This window comes from Stegastes partitus, unplaced genomic scaffold (genome assembly GCF_000690725.1).
Source record: "Stegastes partitus isolate 25-593 unplaced genomic scaffold, Stegastes_partitus-1.0.2 Scaffold691, whole genome shotgun sequence".
Classification (NCBI taxonomy): domain Eukaryota; kingdom Metazoa; phylum Chordata; class Actinopteri; family Pomacentridae; genus Stegastes; species Stegastes partitus.
Genome location: NW_007578422.1, coordinates 67,997 through 77,230, shown reverse-complemented (window position 1 = coordinate 77,230; position 9,234 = coordinate 67,997). Strand labels below are relative to the sequence as shown.

Genomic DNA, 9,234 nt, shown 5'->3' with positions numbered 1-9,234 from the left:
GACTGGCTGCAGCTCTGTTTAATTATTCACTTTAAAGCAGGTGAATACAATCACTGATTTTACACTGAAAGAGTCTATTTTGTACATTTTGTGAGAAAAGCCAGCCAGATGAAGTCGACTAACGTTCAGCGTTGAAGAGCAACAAACAGGCCGAGCTTCCAGAGGAGGAGACATTGTTCTAGACTCAGTCGGTTGGGGAGGAGGAACACCTCGTTCAGCCTAATTAAAGAGTGTTTTCTCAGCTCGGGGCTAATAGGTTGATTAGAGTCGGTTGTTTTCACCAGCAGAGACTCCGTCAGGGACCTGCCACTGTGAAGCTCTAACGACCTACAGAGACACTGTTCAGACTGCAGGAGGACATGAAACCCTTCAGTTCACTTCAGTTTAAAGTTCACTCCAGCTGCTCACACACGTCCCTGTTTTATCTCATTTAGGACGGATTTCCAGCTTCTTGTCAACAGAATTTAACTGTATTTATTTTAAGCATTTTACTCTTAAACTGTTGACATGTTACAGATGTTCCCTGTTCATAAATAATTGATAGTTAATAGTTAACAACTAGCAAAATCACAGCAGTGTTTTTCATGTTAAATATAAAAAAACAGGTCAAAACACCAAAAATCTGTATTTTTTATTATTATTATTTAAATTTTATCCTTTAAAAAATGGTAATTTCGTGTTTTTTCCCCAACATTTGACCATTAAATTATACTGTTTTCATTGCATTTTAATCAGATTGTCAATTAAATCTGTGTTATTTAAACATATTCGCCCTTATTCAAAAGAAAAATGAGATATTTAGGATTTAACACATCAGAAATCTGTATTTTTACAAATACTAAGTCATTCTTTAACAATCTGTAGTCACAGAATTACATTTTTTTAATTATTTTTTTTAAATCAGCTACAAAAATGTTTTGTTTTGTTTTTTGTTTTTTTATTTTGTTTTTTTTTTTTTTTTTACAGATATTTGCAGTTTGTTTTTGTTTGTTTGTTTGTTTTTTACTGCTTTTAAAGTTTTTGAATGTGACACTATTCCCATTTGGGTTTTTTAAAAAATACAATCAGAAATTGTGAAGAAATGAGAAATTACAGTTTTCCTTCACAGTTTGATGCTAATTCAGAGTCAGAAGCTCGATTCAGTTCCTTCACTTCTTCAGTCTGAGCTGCTGTCACGCCTCACTGTGACGATCTGTGAAGAAAGACTCGTGAGAGTTGTTTTAGAAAAGCGTGTAAATCATGACGAATGTCTGGAGACAGAAAGACGAGGTGGAGGTTCTCAAAGTGTCCTTTCAGTGAGGGATTCGGCAGCACGGAAAGAACCGGCGAGCTGGAACACATCCTAGCGGCTGACGGGATCTCTGGAGGATCCCGTCTGACACGCAAACACACGACTGCATGGCGCCGTGATTTATTGTTTCTGCACGCAGGAGGAGCTGCTGCTGTCCATCCTGCCCAAACACATCGCTGACGAGATGCTGCAGGGGATGAAGAACCAGGCCGACCAGAACGAGGTCCAGCAGCAGCAGCAGCAGTTCAACACCATGTACATGTACCGCCACGAGAACGTCAGGTCAGCAACGCCTGTTTACTGCGTCTAGAGCTGAGTCTAGAAGAAGAGTTGTGATGGCAAAGAGGGTCAGGCTCCTCGGACCTGCAAACGGTTTGTTGCAGAGAGAAAACACCTTAAACAGGAAGAAAACTGCAGCCGATCAGCGTTCTAGACGTTTTATAGGAAGGCATGAATCCAAAAAAACACATTCTCACTTAGAATCTCCACTAAAGGCCCCTTTCAGACTCGTTTCTGAAAATCTAGTCGTCTAAACGTGTCTTCTTCTGGCCTGAATGCTCACTGTTCCTTAACAACAGCAGTCAAACACACAAAAATGTGCTCTGAGTTGTGTTTTTAAGACTTTTCCCCACATTTCAGCTCCAATATTGGTCCCAAAACATTAAAAATCCTTCAATCTGTATGATAAAAATCATCAAGGTACACTAAAATGATGCACAATAAATGGGTAAAATATGATAACGTGATAAATAAATCATGTAGGGGTACGTTTACATCACAGCAACAAGGATCTGCACACAGGAAATACTTTTATTGAAAGTAATCGTAAAGTTAACCTCTAACCTGTCAGAAAATTAAATTAAATCAGTGTCTGTAAATGGATCCTACAGGCCTCCAGAGGCAACAAAATACACAGATAGCATGTAGCTTAGCATACAGGAAGGTTAGCATGAAGTTCCCCACAACAGTATTTACATAAAACGCACATGAAGGCCTGCGTCGGTATAAACGAACCCAGTCAACAGGTTTTTTTCATCTATATATTGGTGTTTACGGTCCGGAGCTAAGTGAGGAAGCCCTGGCTGTGTCTTGCAGCATCCTGTTTGCTGACATCGTGGGCTTCACTCAGCTGTCGTCGGCCTGCAGCGCCCAGGAGCTGGTCAAGCTGCTCAACGAGCTGTTCGCACGCTTCGATAAACTGGCGGCGGTGAGTTTCACTGAATTTAACAAAGCTGGAGCTCATTTGAACTCGAAGGCACCGAATTGGTTCAGTTCATCGTGTGTTCTGCATAAAAGCTTTAATCAAAGTGGCTGATAAACTGATAAACTGATGAACTGATAAACTGGTTGGACTTTGCAGCAACATCACCAGCTGAGGATTAAGATCCTGGGAGACTGTTATTACTGCATCTGCGGCCTTCCAGACTTCAGAGAGGACCACGCCGCCTGTTCCATCATGATGGGCCTGTCCATGGTGGAGGCCATCTCGTGAGTCCACACTCTNAAAGCAGCAGAAGTGAGTCCAGCTCTGATCACCAAAGAACATGAACAGAAGCCTGATGGATGCTGGAGAACGTTCTCTGGTCAGATGGAGATCAATGTGTTGGGCTCAGATGGAGTCCAGATGTTTGGTGTGAACCTGACCAGGACCACCACAGTGGATGCATCGTCTTCTGCCCTCATCCTTCTGCACGAGGGCAGAAGGTGTTGATGACGTTTCTAGATGCTCCATGAATGTCTGAGGATGAACCAGGATGCTGGCTGGCCAGATGAAGAAGAGGAACGTTCCAGCAGGAGAACATCCAGAGAACATCATCATCAAGAGCTTCTCGATAGAACAACGGGCCAAAAACTGACTCAGAAATATAAAAAATGTATTAAATGTGTCCATAATGAGTCAACATATGTCAGAAATGCCTTAAAACTCATCCCAAGTTACTTAAAATGGTCCAAACGTGTTAGAATTTTGTCTAAAACAAGTTAAAATGTTTCCAAAATGACTTAGATTTTGTATAAATTGCTTGAAAATCATCCATAATTACTTAAATGGTCTCAAATTATTTGAAATTTGTCAAAAAAAAAAACATTTAAAATATATTCAAGAAGACATGAAAGGTGTCCAAAATAATTTAAAATTCTTTTAAAAATTGTGCAAAATGACTTGAAACTCACCTTAAATTAATAAAAATGTCCTCAGTGTCTACAACACTTTAAAAATTGTACAAAATAAATTTATATCTGTCCAATAAAAAAGCTTAAAATGGTCCAAAGTGACTTAAAACTCATCCCAAGTTATTAAAAATGGTCTAAAACTATTGTAAATGTGTTTAGAAATGGTTCCAGAATGACTTAAAATGCTCCAAAAATGTATGAAATGTGTCAAAAGTGAATTAAAATTCTCAGAAGTGTCTGAAGCCACTCATCAGAAATGACGTAAAAAGTCCAAAATGACTTAAATGTCCAACACCTGTTTTACTTAGAAGTAATCTGATTACTCAAGACGATGCAGTTTTTAAACATTCGGGTGATGTTGCAGCGTTTTGCATTTCTGTTGGTCTGAACGTTCTGATGTGAATCCAAACTGATTCATGCTGTGATGTTTTATGTGTTTGATGTGTTTCACTCCGACATGGTTCTGTTGGTTCTGTTGGTTCTGTTGTGTCATGAATCTGTTTTGTTTTTGCTCCTTGTGCTGAATTAAAAGTGATTTATTTCTTCAAACACTGATTCCTGATTCTTCTCAGAGAAAATGTGACTTTTTGCTGCAAACAGCTAAATGAAGGTCTCAAGTATTCTAGTTTTTTTTTTTTTTTAACTGAGTAGCTTCACTGATCCTCCTTCTTCCTCTTCGCCTCCTTCACGCCGTCGTCTCCCCAGACAGGACTGCAGGCTGCTCTGGCATCATCTTAGCAACAGTAACAGAGGATCAGAGAAGAGGAGGAGGAGGAGGGAGAAGAACAACACCGAGGACAGAGGAGCATCTCAGAAGTGACTGTTTCTGCAGATCACACTATGATTAAAAGTATTCTTACGTTAAACTATGATGCTCTTCTGCTCACATAGAGTCAGATCAGCCTCTGAAGGATCTGCTGTTGGCTTCAGATGGATGTGCTCATGTCTGGACTGGACTTCAGCTGCAACAAAGTGGAGACGAGAAGCTCTGAGGATCCTGGAACTGTAACTACATGAAGAGATGAAGAAGTGAAGGTGAGAGTTTCATGGAGGACCTGTGCTGAGGCCTGAGATGGATCCACTTCCTGCGGAGATGTTGTCTTGTTTTGGAGCACCTGTTGAACTTTGGTGATGTGAGCCTCCAGCAGCAGCTCCGCTCTTCATGGACTCTGGATTAGTGTTCTAGCTCAGTATTGGTGCAGCAGCATGTCTCTGAACCGGGTCCACACGGACACGGACCAGTCAGCGGAGTACTCCACGGAGTACTCGGTGCAGGTCCCCGGGGAGCACGCGGCGGCGCGGACCCGGGAGGTGACCGTGCTGCGGTCCGGCTGCGGCCGCTGCCTGCCGCGCTCCGTGCGCCTCAGCTTCACGCCGGACTCGCTGGAGAGACTCTACCAGAGCTACTTCCGGCGGCAGCGGCAGGAGAACCTGCCGGTGCTGGCGCTGTTCGCGGCTCTTTTCAACAGCTTCATCATCGTCATGTGCGCGGTGGTGTTCACGCGGGAGCGGCTGGCGATGCTGCTGGTGGCGGCGGCGGCGCTGGCTGCGGACGCGGCGCTGTACGCGCTGTGCCTGCTGCGCAAGCTGCCGGCCTCCCCGGTGTCCCGCGGCGCGGTGCCGTACGTGCTGTGGCTCATGGTCACCGTGCATGTGCTGTGCTACATGGCGCTCAACTACGAGCGCTTCCCGCAGGCCAGCGACTCGGTGGGCTGGCAGGCGTTCTTCAGCTTCTCCAGCTTCCTGACGCTGCCGCTCAACCTGGCGGCGCTGGTGCTGCTCAGCGCGCTCTCCTGCTCGATCCACACGCTGGTTCTGGGGGTCACCGTGGCGCAGGGGTTCCAGGACGAGCTGCAGGGGCCCATGCTGGTCAGACAGGTAAATATGAAGCTCTGAGTGCAGGAGAGCACCTGATGAATGAAAGTGTGGAGGAGGATGACCTCTGTTGACCTTTTGAACTTAAAGTCCTGCAGCTCTGTGGAACCAGAACATCATGAGGAAGGAGAGAGAAACGTCCTCTGTCAGTAGGACACAGTTGAAATGACACAAATCAGCAAAAACACACATCAGAAGTTGAATTTCTTTGATTATTTCTTTAACAAAACCAGAAAAACCCTGAACTCAGCATGTCAGCGTGTTTCTAAAGGTCCACAGGTTTCACCAAGTCTGGAGAAAAAAAGTTTCCACATGTTCACCTGATTTGATTGATTAATATGTTAAAGGATAAAGAGCACAACAAACTACATGTAGTCAGCAGAATTAGCTTCTCCTCCACAGTCAGACTCATTTTTAGTGTCTACTGTAGTCCAGGAATGTAAAGCAGGAGGAGGGAGCTTCAAATGCTGAAGTCAAGGTGAAGAAAAATGTTTTTATTAAGTCAGTAAATAAACTAATGCAGAAATCTGAGCATAAATTACATAAAATATTAAGTTCATGCAATTACCAACATTGTTGTGTCATTGTTGTGACGCCTGTGACACATTAAATGTGCCTTAATGTCACGATGATCTAATGAAATCACATTTTCATCTATTTAAAGTGTTTTATAGGAACTAAAATCCACCACATGGCTGTAACGAGCTATTTTAAATCCCACTAATTCCTGTAGAAATGTCATTTTCTACAAGATCTGTCAGTTTCATGACGTTTCCTCCTGCTCAGCTCCTGGCCAACATCATGCTGTACCTGTGTGCCGCCATGGTGGGCGTCATGTTCTACTACATGGCCGACAGGAAGTACAGGACGGCCTTTCTGGAAGCTCGACAGTCGCTGGAGGTCAAACTGACTCTGGAGGAGCAAAGCACCCAGCAGGTAGGTGGAACACAAATAATACAATAAAACAAGTGACTGTATCAGTATTCACCTCCTTCAGTCAGTGTTCAGCAGATGAACCTTCAGCTCCATCACTGATCCTGTTGGTCTCCATCAGCCTGAACATCTGGATGCTGCAGCTTCACCTCAGTCTGATGAAACTGTTCAGACTCTGTCAGGTTTCACAGGGATCAGGAGTGAACCGGACTTTTCAAGTCCAGCAGTCTGGACTCTGACCGGGCCTCCAGAACTTCACCTTGTTGTCTTTAAACCATCTCTGTGGAGCTTTGGCTGTTTGCTTCATTGTCTTGATGGAAAACAAGTCTTCTCCAAGTCTCAGTTCTCCTGCAGACTGCATCAGGTTGTCCTCCAGGATTTCTCTACACTTTGCTGCATTCATTCACCCTCTACCTTTACAAGGCGTCCAGGCTGCTGCTGAGAAGATCCCCACATCATGATGCTGCCACCACCGTGCTTCATGATGGAGATGGTGTGCAGTGAACACAGCATCCAGTCTGATGGACAAAAAGCTCCATTTTGGTCCCATCAGACCAAAGAACCTTCTTCCAGGTGACTTCAGAGTGTCCACATGTCTTGGTGGCCTCCATCACTAGTCTCCTTGTAGTAACTCCTTCAGAGGAGTCATAGGAGTCTTGGTGGCCTCCCTCACTAGTCTCCTTCTTGTACCTCCTTCAGAGGAGTCATAGGAGTCTTGGTGGCCTCCCTCACTAGTCTCCTTCTTGCTCGGTCACTCAGTCTCTGAGGACGTCCTGCTCTAGTCAGATCTATCATGTTCCATATTCCTTCCATGTCTTAATGATGGATTTAACTGGACTCCAGAGATATTCAGTAACTTGGAAACGTTCTTGTATCGTCTCCTGACTGTTGCTCTTGAAGAACCTTTCCACAGTGTTCTCCAGTCTTCATGGTGTCGTTCTATCCAGGAGGACTGATCCACCAGTGACTGGACCTTCCAGATCCAGGAGTCTTTATGTTAAAATCACTGAGACACATTCACTGACTTCAGATGATGCATTTACTGACTGTGGGACTTTTAGCACGGACTGGCTGCAGCTCTGTTTAATTATTCACTTTAAAGCAGGTGAATACAATCACTGATTTTACACTGAAAGAGTCTATTTTGTACATTTTGTGAGAAAAGCCAGCCAGATGAAGTCGACTAACGTTCAGCGTTGAAGAGCAACAAACAGGCCGAGCTTCCAGAGGAGGAGACATTGTTCTAGACTCAGTCGGTTGGGGAGGAGGAACACCTCGTTCAGCCTAATTAAAGAGTGTTTTCTCAGCTCGGGGCTAATAGGTTGATTAGAGTCGGTTGTTTTCACCAGCAGAGACTCCGTCAGGGACCTGCCACTGTGAAGCTCTAACGACCTACAGAGACACTGTTCAGACTGCAGGAGGACATGAAACCCTTCAGTTCACTTCAGTTTAAAGTTCACTCCAGCTGCTCACACACGTCCCTGTTTTATCTCATTTAGGACGGATTTCCAGCTTCTTGTCAACAGAATTTAACTGTATTTATTTTAAGCATTTTACTCTTAAACTGTTGACATGTTACAGATGTTCCCTGTTCATAAATAATTGATAGTTAATAGTTAACAACTAGCAAAATCACAGCAGTGTTTTTCATGTTAAATATAAAAAAACAGGTCAAAACACCAAAAATCTGTATTTTTTATTATTATTATTTAAATTTTATCCTTTAAAAAATGGTAATTTCGTGTTTTTTCCCCAACATTTGACCATTAAATTATACTGTTTTCATTGCATTTTAATCAGATTGTCAATTAAATCTGTGTTATTTAAACATATTCGCCCTTATTCAAAAGAAAAATGAGATATTTAGGATTTAACACATCAGAAATCTGGATTTTTACAAATACTAAGTCATTCTTTTATGATTTGTAGCCACAGAATTACATTTTTTAATTTTAAAAAAAAATCAGCTACAAAAATATGTTATTGTTTTTTTTTTTTTTACAGATATTTGCAGTTTGTTTTTTGTTTGTTTGTTTGTTTGTTTTTTACTGTTTTTAAAATTTTTGAATTCCAGAGTTTTTTTGTTTAAAAAAATATATATAATCAGAAATTGTGAAGAAATGAGAAATTACAGTTTTCCTTCACAGTTTGATGCTAATTCAGAGTCAGAAGCTCGATTCAGTTCCTTCACTTCTTCAGTCTGAGCTGCTGTCACGCCTCACTGTGACGATCTGTGAAGAAAGACTCGTGAGAGTTGTTTTAGAAAAGCGTGTAAATCATGACGAATGTCTGGAGACAGAAAGACGAGGTGGAGGTTCTCAAAGTGTCCTTTCAGTGAGGGATTCGGCAGCACGGAAAGAACCGGCGAGCTGGAACACATCCTAGCGGCTGACGGGATCTCTGGAGGATCCCGTCTGACACGCAAACACACGACTGCATGGCGCCGTGATTTATTGTTTCTGCACGCAGGAGGAGCTGCTGCTGTCCATCCTGCCCAAACACATCGCTGACGAGATGCTGCAGGGGATGAAGAACCAGGCCGACCAGAACGAGGTCCAGCAGCAGCAGCAGCAGTTCAACACCATGTACATGTACCGCCACGAGAACGTCAGGTCAGCAACGCCTGTTTACTGCGTCTAGAGCTGAGTCTAGAAGAAGAGTTGTGATGGCAAAGAGGGTCAGGCTCCTCGGACCTGCAAACGGTTTGTTGCAGAGAGAAAACACCTTAAACAGGAAGAAAACTGCAGCCGATCAGCGTTCTAGACGTTTTATAGGAAGGCATGAATCCAAAAAAACACATTCTCACTTAGAATCTCCACTAAAGGCCCCTTTCAGACTCGTTTCTGAAAATCTAGTCGTCTAAACGTGTCTTCTTCTGGCCTGAATGCTCACTGTTCCTTAACAACAGCAGTCAAACACACAAAAATGTGCTCTGAGTTGTGTTTTTAAGACTTTTCCCCACA

The 9,234-nt window shown here is 43.1% G+C and overlaps 1 protein-coding gene across 1 annotated transcript in view; it reads left to right on the top strand.

The window, feature by feature from the left end:
• Positions 1-4,669: 4,669 nt before the first annotated feature.
• Positions 4,670-9,234, top strand: part of LOC103363799 (adenylate cyclase type 3-like) — a 17,374-nt gene continuing 12,809 nt past the window's right edge. The window contains exons 1-3 of the mRNA XM_008290699.1: positions 4,670-5,341; positions 6,125-6,274; positions 8,741-8,883. Coding sequence (XP_008288921.1) covers positions 4,670-5,341; positions 6,125-6,274; positions 8,741-8,883 — 965 coding nt within the window. The remainder of the gene's footprint in view (positions 5,342-6,124; positions 6,275-8,740; positions 8,884-9,234) is intronic.